This window comes from Chrysemys picta, chromosome 1 (assembly GCF_011386835.1).
Source record: "Chrysemys picta bellii isolate R12L10 chromosome 1, ASM1138683v2, whole genome shotgun sequence".
Taxonomy (NCBI): Eukaryota; Metazoa; Chordata; order Testudines; family Emydidae; genus Chrysemys; species Chrysemys picta.
Window position 1 is genome coordinate 57950067 of NC_088791.1, and position 16720 is coordinate 57966786.

Below are 16720 nucleotides of genomic sequence, written 5' to 3' on the forward strand. Positions count from 1 at the left end.
AAAATAGAAAGAAGCATCTTATAAAAATGACACACTGAGTTTATATTCTGATAAAACAAAGATTTGTTAGTTCCTAAGCACAGTGAAATTTAGAAATCAGACCTCAATATCATTAAAATGATCTCAGTCTGGATTTAAGAAATATTTAATTGGCCTGCTTGCATTTTTAGTATTTTAAGAAGTTGTATTTCACAAAACTATTTCAATACTGAATTATTGCTCCATGCATGCGTGTGCATATTCTTGCAAAATACTGCATCAAAATTACTATCTTTTTACTGTTTTCCTTCAATTGTGGGGAAGAGTATATGTGAGGCACATTATATACTCATTTTTAAAAATATTATCAACTTTTTTATTTCCTTAATCATTTGTAGTATGTAAAAAGTTCTTCATGTCAGTAATATATGAGTGCTGGTCTAATTTCTCCTTCAGATTTTTTGGGTTGTGTGTCTGTCCTTTTACTGTGTTTTTTCTTAATAGGATGTCCCTCACATTTCACCAGACCAATACATTGTCTGCATCTGGGCTAGTCACAAGGACTCCCAAGTGGAAGGAATGTTTAAAGAGTGTCTAAAGTTAATTTTAGTTCCCTAATTAATCCTTCCCAGAGGCCCATCCTTAGAGTCTGAATTTGAGTGGTCACTCTGCTGAGAGTCAGGACAATTCCTTCTTCAAAGTAGCTTTTACAGAAATGAGAAAGGTGCTTCAGCAAGGTTTGAATGTTCTTTTGTTTCATGCCTTTTTGGACACTCAGGGCTAGTCCTCCATTGTTAACTTTTGAAGGTCAAGCCTGTGTTTCCATACGGTTGTTTCATTGGTGTCCTGTACTAGCTGTTCTTTCTGTTATGGTCTTCCTCAGCTGAGAAGTATTTGAGGTAAAGTTCTAGGCCATCGCTAACAATAGTAAATGAATAATCATTGGTATTTGAGAGAGGCAAATTTGTAATAGACATGTTCTTTTCTTCCACTAGGAGAAGGATTTTATTTTCAGCTACTCTCTAATACATCCAGCAGTGAGGGTCTGATCAATGCAAAAGACAGATGTGTCCTATTTCCCTACCCATGTAGTGAGGGAATACTTATTTTCTAGAGCAGGGATCTCAAACTCAAATGAGCACGAGGGCCACATGGGGACTAGTACATTGGCCCAAGGGCCGCATCACTGACACCTCTTCTCCCCCGCTGCCCCTGGCCCCGCCCCCACTCCACCCCTTCCATGAGGCTCCGCCCCTTCCCCGCCTCTTTCCACCCCTTCCCCACCCTCATTCCAACCCCTTCCCCAAAGTCCCTGCCCCACCTCTTCTCCGCCTCCTCCCCTGAACGAGCGGCTCCCCGCTCCTCCCCACCTCCCATCTGGAAAGCGCCTGGAGTTAGGCAGAGGAGCAGGGACATGGCATGCTGGGGAGCTTGGCAGCTGCAGGAAATAACTCAGGGGGGGCGGGGAGCTTGGCTGGCTGCAGTAAATAACTCGGCGGGCCACACCTTTGAGACCCCTGTTCCAGAGCATATATATAGTTTTCATCATTATAGTTTGTGAATTGTGTTAATTCTCTTTTTTGAGATGTAACATTTCTAGTTATATTTTTCTCAATTTTGTTAACCTCTTAGGATTTATTCCAGTTTGAAAATTTGAGATAACTCTTACCTTGCATGTCTTAGGACAGCCTCTCTCTTTCAGGAGTACTGTCTCAGTTTTTTAACATTCGTTTTTCATTTTAAGTTCAAGTTCTCTTATGTAACCTAAGAACATGATGGGAATACAAAACCTTTTTTCCCATCTTGTCAGTAGGATTGTTTTAAATAACTTGTTTGTATCCTCAAAATATTTAATTAGGCCTTGCATGCCAAATGGTGCAGAAGCCTTGGTCCTGGATTCTGTAAGATGTCAAATGCTGCTTCATTATTTTCAGCTGAAAATTGTAGCAATTTTTCACAATAAAAATATACTGTGAACCAAATACTGTTTTATACAACTTCATATTGACACTAATCGCAGATTTCCAAGCTGCAAAATAGTTATTTTCCTGTCAAGGGAAATCCTGTGAACTAATCTTTGTTGCTTCCAAAGAGTGATAGGCCAGAAAATTTTATGTAATATTATTTACCGGTTCCACCAAAGCAGCCAGGAATTATCATAAAGCTTCTTTGTAAAATACTAATATTTTAGTAAGTGGTAGTGTTGTCTAGCCATTGTGTTGGCTTCTTGAAAGCTTCAAGGGAAGTTTTGCCTAGGCACCATGCTAAACAACTGGGATCATCTTTACTCTTTACTATGTACAAGAAAAAACTAGTTGTTGACATGAGATTTAAAACTAGGAAACCACTTCATACTTTTGTCAAAAGAATTCTAGAAAAGCATGTCATGGCTCTTTAAGATACAAGGCAAAGGTACACAAAGTTTAGACCATTCAAATATTTTCTTGTGCCTTAATAAACTGTAGTACTGCAACAGCAGTCAGTTGAGTGTATTGCAGTAGCAATTACAGTGGTTTACTACATCTTACTGCAAAATTACTCGAAGAAAAAAGAAACTTCTGAGTGGTCTGTAGTATTGTTGAATCTTTATTTGTATTGTTGATTGGTAGAAAATCAAATGAAAATGTTCAGCTCATTTTGACATTGTTTTTTTTATGCTTAAAGCTTTAGGATCATTTTCTACTGTATTTGGAGACGAATGGAAGGAGAAAACTGATAGAGATTTTGTTAAGGTAATTTTGAAATTATGAAACTGTTTTAAACTGTGCACTGCCAGTAGCAAAGTCTAAGTCTCTTAAAGCATCAAAATGGTTTTCACATAAGTTGTACCAGAATGTGACTTTGAATTACTTTCCAGTTTATTGCTTTCAAGAAAATATAGTAGCATACTAACTCAAGGATATTTGTGATAAAACTTGGGGGTAAGTAGGAAGAAAAGCATTAAGAAAAAGGAAGGGCGAGTTGTAGAATAGACAAAGGTTACAGAATTTTTTTAAACAAGCCCTTCAATTAGGAGTTTACATTATAGTAGCTAGGTTTGCACAAGACATTTTTGTTTTTTTTCCACTAGAGGGCATGATATGCTATATTAATGTGTAGCAAAATTACTTCTGGCTACACTTCTATTATATGTAAACACTTCCTCTGTGTCCTGGATTAATATTTGTATGGTGCTCGGTAGCGTGTAATATAATATATATGAAAGGGATTTGACATTTCATTATGTTTGCTTAAGGGGATTCTATCATGTTAATATAACACAACAGATTTCCTTAAGAAGGATTCAAATAACTTATATTATTCAAATTGGAAGAATTTTAAAAAATGTTTTATTTTGCTAATTTTTGCTGTTTATTTCCAGGTGACAGAAATGGCCAGTGAGGGGTGGGGGATTAGACTAGTTAGTTCCACTTCAGTTTATAGTCTGATTTCTGCTCAAATTCTTTCTTTCTTTCTTTCTTTCTTTCTTTCTTTCTTTCTTTCTTTCTTTCTTTCTTTCTTTCTTTCTTTCTTTCTTTCTTTCTTTTTAATATATCAACTGAATGCAGCAATATTTGCATTACAGACATTGCAGAGGAATTTTTATGTTCATGTATTGTGTTAAGCTAGTTTTTACATAACTTTAATGTTGGGCCAAATTGGGTAACGGTAGTGCCCATTAAATTTTTTTCATTGCTAAAATAAAAATAGGTGGACTCTCCCAAAAGAATAAAATTGAGAATAAAGAAAATAGGCATTACTTTTTATGATTGGAGCTTGGACGTATGTTAAAGTATACTAAGGTTAAGTGTCAAAAATTGTGCCTTGTGGTCTTTGTCTTCATCTTTTCTGTCAGACAGATGTCCAGAAATATTATGCTTGGAAATTTTTATTCAAAAGTAGCTAGCTTTTCTGGTTTTGCTATCCCCTAAAACTGATGCAGTTTGTGTAATAGTTAATGAAGAACAACATCAGGTGCTATGTCTAGATATGTAAACATTTGAAATTATATTGAATTGTAATTAACAAACATATAATAAATTATATCATCTTAAATAATTATAGTATATGTAGACAGATGGTTTTAATAAACTCTCTTAATTGGGTGTTAAGTAGAACCAGCATAGTTGCAGTAAGGTTTACTAATAAGAAACTTGGATGTGCTCCAAGGATCTATTTATAAATGTTACATGGTATATAGTACCACACTACTGTAAAACACTTTTGAAGGCATGCCATAAACTAATACCACATCTAAAAATACCTATATATTACAATAATCCATTTTTTTCATAGAATCTTATTTTAAGCAGTTTGTTGATCCCACCACAGGAAGTTATTTATTTCATATAGCAGCTCTGCTTCTGTATATAAAATGTTGGTATTTTTAAATTTAAATTTCCCCTGTTATTCTGTTGACTCACAACAAATGCATTGTGTTGGAAAGAGCAGGAGGTTGCGTGCTTGTTCTTTTTTCTTTTGGGTTGCTTATACTTTTATAAAATTAGCAAAATGGTTCTTACGTAGATCTGTGCTCTCTTCTTGCTCTTGTTGTTCAGATTTTCTTTTGTAAATGTTGGTTTGTCTGTCACTTGTTCTGCCAGGTGCAAATATTTATTTTGATAGGGTCATCATTCACTTCTCCTATCATGTTTCCTACAGTGACAGTTAATAGTAAGGTTTTGCACCATTGTGTACTAATGTGGTGGCTAATCCCAATTTAATTTCAACCTCTTTTCCTAATCTAGACAAAACCCAAGATTCTTAAATCATGTCTTGCAAATTGCTCAGTTCCAAGCATTCCTAGAGCCAGAGACTTGGCATAGGTGGAACTGGTTGATATTGAAGTACTGACATCTTTCCTTTGAGAACAGTGTGAGCTATGAACATTGGAAGTTTATTGATCCAGCTAAAAGTCAGAGTTGAATAAGTCCTTGGATATGAAAGTCAGAAGTTTACATTGGGGATTACAGTGGACAAGAAGCTGGATATGAGTCAACAGTGTGCCCTTGTTGCCAAGAAGGCTAACGGCATATTGGGCTGCATTAGTAGGAGCATTGCCAGCAGATTGAGGGAAGTGATTATTCCGCTCTATTTGGCATTGGTGAGGCTACATCTGGAGTATTGCATACAATTTTGGGCCCTCCACTACAGAAGGAATGTGGACAAATTGGAAAGAGTCCAGCGGAGGGCAACAAAAATGATTACGGGTCTGGGGCACATAACTTATGAAGAGAGACTGAGGGAACTGAGCTTATGTAGTCTGCAGAAGAGAAGAATGAGGACGGATTTGATAGCAGCCTTCAACTACCTGAAGGGGGGGTTCCAAAGAGGATGGAGCTAGGCTGTTCTCAGTGGTGGCAGATGATAGAACAAGGAGCAATGGTCTCAAGTTGCACTGGGGGAGGTCTAGATTGGATATTAAGAAAAATTATTTCACAAGGAGAGTGATGAATCACTGGAATGGGTTACCTAGTGAGGTGGTGGAATCTGCATCCTTAAAGCTTTTTAAGGTCCGGTTTGACAAAGCCTTGGCTGGGATGATTTAATTGGGGTTGGTCCTGCTGTGAGCAGGGGGTTGAACTAGATGACCTCCTGAGGTCTCTTCCAACCCTAATCTTCTATGATTCTATTATTCTAAGTTGTGAAATTTGAGTGCCTAATACCGCTGTTCTGACAACAGATGCCTCAGCTCTTATAGGCTGTCCAGGTGAAACCTTGACTCTTGATGCCTTTGTGGTTCTCTCACTTGAGCTTCTGAGAGGGCACTCCTGTATTAGTCTGTTCTGGAGAATAGTGTTTCTTTAGACCTGACAGCCAGAGTTGTCTGTCGCTAGCCTTCTTTATCTAAGAGAGATGTTTCTTTGGTTCTGAAGTAACATCTTTAAGGTTGGCTCAGGTCCCAACTGAGGTGAATTTCATCCTTGTTCTGTGGTTTTTAGAATCAGACAGATCTCTTTCAGGCTATGTACTTCAACTGTTCTCCTTATTCTGAGAGCGCTAGGAGCCTTTATCTTTGGCTTTACCTGTACCCTGGTATGAAGTGATACAAGCCCTTTATATAGTAGCAACATTGTTAAAGAAGTCATCAGAGAGATATACTGCCAATTAAAAAGAAGAACAGGAGGACTTGTGGCACCTTAGAGACTAACAAATTTATTAGAGCATAAGCTTTCGTGGACTATAGCCCACTTCTTCGGATACATATATATGCATCCGAAGAAGTGGGCTATAGTCCACGAAAGCTTATGCTCTAATAAATTTGTTAGTCTCTAAGGTGCCACAAGTCCTCCTGTTCTTCTTTTTGCGGATACAGACTAACACGGCTGCTACTCTGAAACCTTTCATACTGCCAATTGTCCTTCACCTAAATGACCTCAGGAGTCAGCTCTGATCTTTCCATGGAGTGTTTAAAATCTCCTCTAGCCAGCATGGGGGGATTTATTAGACACATACTATAAAGAGGAATGTGGGGATGAACTGGTCCTTCATCATTGCCCCCCTGATGACAGTGTTATGATGCCTTCTGTGTCACCACCAAATGATTTTTAGCAGTTTCAGGACATGGGGCTAATTGGTGAAGAAGTTGGATTTGAAAATGACATTGTTTCAGGAGAAAATGCCAATGTTATTTGATACCGTTGTCAAAAGGCTAAGATTGCACTGCCCATTACTTATGGCTGTCTTGCTCCTGCAATGTATTGATATTTTACCTCAACTTCAGTACCTACTGTGGTTAAAAATAATTTTAAAAAAGCTCATCAATTGTACAAGTGCTAGAGTTTTAATATTTTTTAATAAGCCTATGCCAAGATGACATGGATGTCAGCTTCTGCAGAGAGAACATGCCAAGTCCTCATGTTCTATACCTCATGAGAGAGTCCAGGATGACTTACCTCTGAGAAGAAAGTCTACTGTTCTATAACTTCAAATTACCCAACCGTATTAGATAGATACATTTTTTTAAATCTGAGAGTGCTTCCTTTTGGACTTTTAGCCTGAATATTTTAAAGAGACCAAAAGCATATTGTTTGACAGTCAGTCTAACTAATGCCATGGCATTGTGAGAGCATCTTATGATTTTGGTATCACTGCAAGAGCACTGGCAACAGCAGTAACCCTACATTCCTAATTGGCTTAGTTCTCTGGGCCTTTCCAAAGACTTTAAAATTAAGGTTGAGGATTTGCATTTGAGGATACACCACCTCTTCCGTGTTTTAAAAATACAAACACTAGAGAAATTAAAGGAGTATGTCTCGTTCATGATTCTAAGATCATCTTCCTTTTGTTATCACTAGTGAAATTTGCATGTTTACCCTCTTCATCACTTTCCAATAGAGTAACATCAAAAAGGGTATATTGCATTGACAAGTGAAATTGAAGGCAATCTGGTTTTGCACACATCGTTTAAACATGACAAAACCCCTCTTCCTTGAGTGTCTCAAGCTCCTTCTTAAAAAGGGCCTCCTCTAGCTCAAGTGATGATTGCAATAGAAGTATCATTCTCCTAGAGGTTTTACTTCATTTCTTGTCCTAAATTGTTTCCTGGGTTTTACTTTCTGATGATAGAGCTGTTGCATTTCACATAAGAGACAGCTGTATTTTAGTAGTGAATTAAGTGATCCATATATATTTTATCAGCTTATGAGCTTGATCCAGCATATCCTTGATCATATGATTAATCTTGACTGTAGTCAGACTAGCCACACAGTAAAGGTTTGCAGATCAGGCCCTTAATTTGTAAAGTACTTTGAATTCCTTGTGGTGGAATAGGAATAGGTCTCAGATCCTATTGGTTGATTGTGGATGGAGTACCTTTGGTGTCTTGGAAGGGTGGCAGGAAGACTTCTTTAAAGCAGCTGTAATATATTGAACATCATAGGTTTCAGCTCTGGAGTGAAGAATGTACCATTATTTAGATACTGCATCTTAAAGATGATCTCTAGTAGCTGACATGAATGGGAAGAGGATTTTTTTCAAGGGATGGAATAGTGATAAACACATCCTTATCCATTTGTGAATATTTTAAAGAGGCGGAAGAGAAAACAAATGTATCTGTAAAGGAAACATCACACTTCAGAAATTCAGTTTTACTTTTTATTCTGTTCTCAGTTTTGGAAGGATATTGTCGAGGATAATGAAGTACGTGACCTCATTTCTGACAGAAACAAATCTCAAGGTGAGATGTCTTGAATAAACTGATTAGATAAATTCTGGTAAATATAGAAAAGGAATAGCTAAAGTTGATGTTTTTCTTTTGTAGATGTTCCATCAGAAGAATGGATATGGGAATCCTTATTTCATCCACCTCGCAAGTTGGGCATTAATGATATTGAAGGGCAGCGGGTACTTCAGATTGCAGTGATATTGCGAAATCTTTCCTTTGAGGAGGGAAACGTTAAACTTTTGGCAGCTAATCGTACCTGTCTTCGGTTCCTGCTACTCTCTGCTCATAGTCATTTTATTTCTCTACGACAATTGGGGCTTGACACACTAGGAAATATTGCAGCAGAGGTAAATATACTTTGGAGAAGGTGCTACTTTAGTATTAAGTAGCTTGACTGATGTCTTAAATTTAATTATTTTTCTTGTGTTTATTTGAAGTAGTAGTGAATAAGTGCTTTGAATTTGCAAATAATAGATTTCAACAGAATGCACAAGGCTAGGAATCAGATATAGAGTGGGGCCCCCAATTTGCCTAAGCACAGTCATGTGAGGGAGTACAGTTGTGTGAGGGGCATGGGATCCTTCAAATCATCTCTGATTTTCAATTGAAATTCCATGGCATCGGGGAATTACTTTAAAAATGAAAAATATTCATATGGGTTATAAATCATAATTCCACTATGATAATACAAGAATTCTCGTGTCACCAGTTAATAGGTATCAATACACTGTTTATAATAATGAGTATGAGAAAACCAGGGGGACTTTGGGAAGGTCACATACACATGGATATATCATCAGTGAGGGAGACTTTCTTTTCAAAGTTATTTAGATGTAAGAAGAAACAGTAACAGGCCAACTCAATCCATTTTATGGCATTATACACCACCGATAAATATAAAGTTGGATATTGTGTATATATTGAAATCCTGGAATGAGTAAATAGCAGGGAAGGAGATACTGTAGTGCTCAGCTACTGATAGAAATCTGACTAGGATGGTGTTTTCAGTGTGGAAGGGCCTTTGAGAGAGCACTGGTGGTGGTGGTGGTAGTTGTAGTATTTACCATAGTGCCTAGGGACCCAAGTCATGGACTAGGACCTCATCGTGCTAGGTGCTGTACAAACAGGACAAAGGATGGTGAAAGCCATAGGGAGGAATTCACCCCTAATCACTGCTACTGTTTCATAGGGTTTAGGAAAACGTTCATATCCATCCTGATGACAGCCTAGGAATACAGTTATTTTCCTTACTATAAAGACTCAAAGAAAAAAGAGAAGTTCAGAGCCTCTTCCCAAATACTTCAGAAGAGAAAAGGGTTAATGCAATTTTAAAAATAATAATTAAGAACTCTAGGCATTTAAAGCAGAGTCTTACATGCTCACAGAAGTGACAACATATTCCAACATATAAAGACTTTTGAGCATTGAATTTGGTATGCAAATTTAAGAACTGTAAGTATTATGACTGTACGTACAACGTGGACTGCAGTTTAAAATATGTTTTTCCCCTTCTCTCAGCTTCTGTTGGACCCTGTTGATTTCAAAACTACTCATCTAATGTTTCACACTGTTACAAAATGCCTAATGGCAAGGGATAGATTCTTAAAAATGAGAGGTAAGGTCTTAGATTTCTGATTTTTTTGTAAATAGTAAGAGAATGATTTTTGGCTGTTTAATACTATTCTATATTTGTTTTTCAGGCATGGAAATCTTGGGGAATCTTTGTAAAGCTGAAGATAATGGTGTATTAATTTGTGAATATGTGGATCAAGAATCCTACAAAGAAATAATATGTCATCTCACTTTACCAGATGTGCTGCTTGTAATCTCAGCACTCGAAGTTCTATACATGCTCACAGAAATGGGAGAAGTGGCCTGCACAAAGATTGCTAAAGTAGACAAGAGCATAGGTGAGGAAGAAGCAGAACAAAATATCGTATTAGTTTATTTGTTGAGGAAAAAGAATTGGCACGTTGTCACATTCAGGGATTCAGAAATTTTACTTTGTCAGAGTTTAGAGAATGTGTGTGTTTATATATTATGTGCATATTGTTGCCGTATATTTACATAACTGAATTTTTGTTTTCTCAGAGAACTAATGAAAATAGACACCAAAGCAGGTCAGGATTTTGAATTATATATTGGCTTTATATGCCATGAAAAATATAATGTAGAAATCCACAGAAATGTGTGAGGGTTTGTTTTTCTTTCAGCAAGTGTCAGTTTAATTCAAATCAGTGTGTTCAATACCAAACACTCATATTTGTTTTGTTGTAATATCGTTATTGGTTTTGCATTTAATGTTTTAGATACATTAGTATGTCTGGTTTCTATGGACATCCAGATGTTTGGACCTGATGCACTTACTGCAGTAAAACTCATTGAACATCAAAGCTCCAACCATCAAGTATCTGAAATCAGGCCACAGGCGGTGGAGCATGTTTCCTCACAGGCCCATGCAACAGCTGTCCCAGGTTAGTCTATTATAGGAGAACATCTTTTGTATTTCTGTAGAACATTCTTTATAGCATATGTGACTGTCCATCTGTCTTTCTATCTGTAGCTATGTAATTGCGTGCATATGTATAGCTATATAGCTGTGCGTAATTTAATGATTTACTTGTGCTTCAATATGTCAGATCAGACATGCATATTTTTAGTATTGTTGCTGGAAAAATGGATGTTAAGTTAATCTTTGTTTTATTTTTCTAATTGAATAAATATTTGGAACAATATTGGTCATTACATGAAAACACTCTGAAGTAAGATGGAAAGAATCTTAACATTTTTCAACGCTGTCAATCTTGAAAATGTACACAATGAAAATGTTGTTACACATTTTTATTTAAAATTAACCTGTTCATTTGCATGTCAACAAAATATCTACAACTCTGAGAGGTAGCTAGTCCATTTTGTGTTATATTCTGTGTGAATAGTAAGTACGTGGCAGTATGTAAAATATGTTCTCAGTTAGTGTTAGGGTCAAATTCTAGGAGAATGGGCTACAGAATCTAATGGAATCATGGAAATGAAGATTTAAAAAAAAATTCCCATTGACTACATTGAAGCCACTAAACATTTCATTTGTGATGTGAGCCAAAATTTAACACCTACAATTAAAGCTTAAAGGAAAGTTTAATTCTTTGTTGAGGTCATTATAATCTCTGAATGTACTTGATATTGTTGATATTGTTTAGCTGTAGAAAATCTATTTTCAGAGTGAAATCCTGGCCCCACTGAAATAAATGATAAAGCACTCTTTGACTTTAGTAGGGTCAAAATTTCACTCTAGATATCTGGTATCTTTTGACGTGCACACACAAGGTTTTTAACAAGAACTTTTCTTGTTAAATTCACATACAAAATTACATTCTGCTGACCTATGTGATTCCTCTAACAGCAAGTATAGGAGAAAGATATCTACTTCAGTGCTTTTCACAAGTATACATTGCATATCAAGAAAGTTATGAGCATTATTGGATCATGGCATCTTGGTGACTCATCCAATCCAAATATAAATGTCACTCTCATTAATTAAACAACTGATAATACAATCAAGCATGTACTTGCTGGTCCTAGTCCTCCTTCCCTCACTCCCATAACTTCAGTGAAAGTAAAACCTGCAGGATTTGGCTCAAACTGGAGACCCAGGAGTCAGGTGCTTTCAGCCATTTGAAAAGGGTAGCTATCTGAAATAACTACACATCTTGCCATATGTTACTGCTTTTAAAAAAAAATTATTTAAAAAAAAAACGTTCAAATTTAAAAACTCCCTCCCTCCTCTGCCAAAAAAATCCAATCCCACCAGCACCACCCCGTTTTTCCCCCTCAATACTTAAAGTACCACAGACTTTTTAAAGGCCCATACTGCCTTTGCGTGGTTCCTGGAAGCTCCTAAAAGGTGTAAACCTGAGACATATTGGTGAGCTGCAACTCCCATTCAAGTCAGGGTCAGACTCAAAGACTCTAATACTTCAGTTTCATTTCTATGACTAAACATAAATTTAATTTTTTTCCCTAGTATTTTTCCCTTTCCCTCTTGGACTTAATAGACATTGTGTTTTGTTGGATTACCCACTCATCCAGAACCTTTCTCAGTTAATCAGATTCTTCTCCTCAAAACTATTTTTATAAAACATTGCAGTTCAAAGTGACTTGACTCCAGAAAAGTATGAGCCATGAAATCTTGACAAACTTTTTGCTAGCCGATTGAAGGCCTTGCCCACGTTAGAGTATTTTGCTTTGATATGACTACTTCGATGTAGTTACACAGGCACAAACATCATATATAGATGTGCTGCACCTCTGTAAAGCAAGTTACTGGAATAAATTGTATTAGGGAATGCCCCCACTTGATATTAGTGCAACATGTCTACATGAGCTTTTAACCATGTAGGGTAGTGTAAGCATTCATGTACAACTTTACTTTTTAGTTACTGCTTTTTTATTTTAATGGAACATGTTTGACTCTAATAGAACTATACTGAAATACCTGTATGATACTGAAACAGGTGGCCTAGCGGTTTGGGTTGAAAGAGTTAAATTAATGTGGAAAGCATTGGAGGATGAGGTAATTATATCCCAGTATCAGTTACATTTTCATTCTACAAAATAATAATTTCCTACTACAAACTAAAATCTTAGTATTTGTGTTACACACAAACGTGTCCTAAGGCAGCATTAGTAGTTATTTTATATTTCATTCTGTAGTCCACTTTTCCCACGATTTGTAACTTTTTCAAAAGTTTTCCCATTGGTGAAAACTTTCCAAGCTTGGTCTGCTCTTGAAGGCGTTTGTTTTGTTTTTAAGTTAAAATAAAATTGGACCCACTGCTTAAGTTAAGTGGTTGCAAGTTGCTTGCCTACTTTAAAGAACAACTGAGACTTCTATGTGTTCAGAAAACTCAAAAGCATTTTTATTTAAAAGTTCAAACATATCCTCAATGAGGAATGTGATTTTAATATTTGGAAAAAAATTAGTTCAGAAATACTAAACTTACTACCATTTTGAAAATGATGCCCTGAGCATGTTTTAGCATTTTCCTTAAGCAAAGAAGTGCTTGTGCACATGGTGAGTTATGGACACACACAAACTGAAAAATAGATTAAGGGAGAGTAGTTGGGAAAACCTTATTTGTTCCCAGACCATCTCAGTATTCTGAATAATGATAGGGAATTCTACAGCCAAGGGACCACCATTGAGAATGACACGTCCCTGATTGTTTACATCAGCTACATGATTCCTACTAATCATAAATGAGAGTGCTAGACAGGAAGATAGAGACTTACGGTAGCTAGGTCCTAGCATGTCAAGGTCTTTAAAGATTAGTGCCACGACCTTGAAGCAGATATAAAACTCTGTGGAGACCTATTGCAGGTCATCGATCACCAGTGTAACACAGGTTTACAGGACTGCCTGTGAACGGGCCTCATAGGCAGGCCACTGCATCTTGCAGTAGTTGCAGCTTCTGTGTGGCCTTTGTGGTCAAATCATTGCAGTAGTTCAGCACAGAGATGCTGATGGCATGGATCACCAGGGATAGCTCTCTTATTTGAAAGTGTAATTCATTTTTTATAAAGAGAATTAAGGCAGGATTTAACACCCTTGGACAACAGTGCACCGCTATTCTGTCGAAGCATCTTGATGTCAAATGCTTGAATCTTGCATAAAGATGCAGTCATTTTTTATTACTGTAAGGTCAACTCAAGTTGGTTCTGATTAGTTCCAACCTGGGATATAAGTGGCTAGAATATTTGTGCAGGCAGGAAGAATTGAGGAGCTAAGACAGAGGGGTCAGCCAAGCTTGAGAAAAAGCAATATTTCTTCTTTGCGTGATTGTCTATATGTATGTGTCTGTATGTTGGTGCTCATGTGCCTCATGAACTTGAGATCAGAAGCATTTGGCCATCAGTGTCAATGGGTCTGCACCTGGTGACATCTCCTCCTTCTGGGGAAGAAGGGTGAAGTGGACCAACTTGTTTCTCAATTCCTTCTTACTGCCCATGGCTCTTGTGGTTCCAGTTACTCCATTCCATTCTGTCATAAAACCAGTTTCAAACCAGGTGTGCTAATGCAAGTCATGGTTTATACTAGTGCAATACATTTAGACTAGCGGTTTGCACTAATACAATTACACTAGTGGCTAAAAACCTTGCTGGAGATGTGTCCTCACACACATCTCATTACATCTTTGAAACAACTTGGCATGCATTTAAACAGAGTTGATTTAAAGCAAATCTGATCATTCAGTAAATAAAGCTATTGCCTTTTAAGACATGGATGTGGGGAGTTCTTTAAATATATGTAGTTATACTTTGTGTCTAGGAATCTCTCTGTAGATGTAAATAATTAATTAATCCTTGCATTTAATTTTGTCAAAATGAACTTCTTTGGGGGAAGAGCAACAGACGGTCCTGTGGCACCTTTAAGACTAACAGAAGTATTGGAGCATAAGCTTTCGTGGGTGAATGTGGGCATTCACCCACGAAAGCTTATGCTCCAATACTTCTGTTAGTCTTAAAGGTGCCACAGGCCCCTCTGTTGCTTTTTACAGATTCAGACTAACACGGCTACCCCTCTTGTTACTTTGGGGAAGAGTGAGAGGAGAGATCTTGCAAAAGTACAAAACAAATTTCAAATCAAATTTGAAACTACTGAACTTCCGATGATCCTTTGTGTTGCCTGAGATGCTCAATTTTATAGGAAGAATCATCATTACATGTCAGCAAATGTATCTTTTTATTTCCTTTTCCACAGCATCAAGAGCAGCACAGCATATTGCTCCACCACCAGGAATAGTGGAAATAGATAGTGAGAAATTTGCATGTCAGTGGTAAGTATACAGTTCCATTCAAATACTTTCTTGAGAAAGAAGAAAAACAACACAAAATGTTAGCCTCTTGACATGATACTTCAAACTAGTTGTTTTCTCTTTCTTAGAATGTAATTTAATTCTTTAATTTAATTACAAATCTAATCTTGCTGTAAAACTGTAAAGCAGCATTATCTAACTAAACAGTATTTTAATCTTGTACTACTGTAGCTATACAAGAATGTGTTTCTCAAATTTTGAAACTAGATTTCTGGAAGGCTGTGATTTCATCAGTGGGAGGTTCAAGCAAACCAGGGAAGATGAAAGACCTTTTTTCCTCCGACCCTTCCTCACCCCATACTTGCTTTAATATTTTTACTAGTTATAACGTATGTTTGTACATCCAATATTCTAGAGAATTGATACCCAACTCATAGCTCTCAAGTAGGGCTAGGGTGATTCCCCAAACTGGTGTTGACCTATACATGCGTCTACTCAAATTTGAAGTCTTTGGGTTGATCAGTTCCTGAAACTCTTCTACTTCCAACACTCCCCGCTTCCCTCACAAAAATGATATGGGTTCATACATTCACAAGATGGAGCTAGTTATTGAATTGATTCAAATATTCATCTACACACACGTCTTTACAGTGAAGTGGGGAGCATTTTACAAGAAGCAGAGTGGTTCTACACTGAAAGTCTGTCATTTCACTTATAGCTTAAGCAAAGATTTTGGCTGCACAGGAGTAGTTCTGTTGCAGATCCTAGCTTGTCAACTGAGTTGCCTCCTGTGCTCCTGCTTGTAGTTAGACAGTTATATTGTACTCTGTGTGAGGCATCATTAATAAAGTTATTGCTAGTTGACGCTAACATATGATGAGACTCTGAGCTTAGATACTACTGTGATATAGTTAATATAGAAATCCTCAAATAGAAGTTTTTAGCTAGAAAATAGCAGCTAATATTTGAAATCTTCATAATCCAAAATAAGTGGAATCTGCGTATTCCTCCTCTCAAACATGCTTCTTCAGAAGCCCATTGTATACAGTGATGAATTCTACAGGTCATATTTATACTATACTCCTTCTCAGGGCCACCCAAAGTGTGGGGGGGGAAGTGGGGCAATTTGCCCTGGGCCCCACAGGGCCCCCCACAAGAATATAGTATTCTATAGTATTGCAACTTTTTTTTATAGAAAGGGCCCCCAAAATTGCTTTGCCCCAGGCCCCCTGAATCCTCTGGGTGACCCTGCTCTTTCTGCCTGGGAATTAGACAGTAGAGCAGTCCCACTGATATCTGAGGTGTGAAGTAATAATACAGGGGACAGTGAGCAATCAGACTGTCTCCCCTGCTTCCCATGCTGCCGTTCTGCCAACCCCGAATCCTAGGAGAGGTAGAAAAGGAGCCACTGAAATCTTTCTGGCCCCCAAAACCAAAAAGGAATGATGCAGAATAGTTTCTCTTGCATTCAAGCAGGCAGGAATGGGCAGTTAAATCAGAGAAAGATTCCGCAGTTGCCACCTCTTATTCAGTAGTAGCCAGGATTTGGGGAACAAGAAAAACAATATTTTAGTGGAAGGAGTTGAAAAAGGCAACAGAATCACTGTTCTATGCTGCAGTTGTGTAACACCATCTGATGACAAAATGTAATTAAACAAATCATACAACACAATGTCAGAAGGATCTGTAGTGGTTATTTTTTGTCTGATTCTGTGTTAGGCAACAAAGTGCTGGGTACTCTATAGTTATTTTTCTTTTTCTGAATTCTAAATGGAAATGAACC

General features: G+C 37.3%; 1 protein-coding gene across 2 annotated transcripts in view; it reads left to right on the forward strand.

Annotated features, from left to right (window-relative positions):
* ARID2 (AT-rich interaction domain 2) overlaps positions 1 to 16720 on the forward strand; it is a 161057-nt gene that overhangs the window by 79420 nt on the left and 64917 nt on the right. For both annotated transcript variants that reach the window (XM_005297955.5, XM_065557432.1), the window contains 7 exons: positions 2644 to 2711; positions 8071 to 8137; positions 8222 to 8472; positions 9644 to 9740; positions 9826 to 10035; positions 10435 to 10599; positions 14883 to 14958. In XM_005297955.5, coding sequence (XP_005298012.1) covers positions 2644 to 2711; positions 8071 to 8137; positions 8222 to 8472; positions 9644 to 9740; positions 9826 to 10035; positions 10435 to 10599; positions 14883 to 14958 — 934 coding nt within the window. The remainder of the gene's footprint in view (positions 1 to 2643; positions 2712 to 8070; positions 8138 to 8221; positions 8473 to 9643; positions 9741 to 9825; positions 10036 to 10434; positions 10600 to 14882; positions 14959 to 16720) is intronic.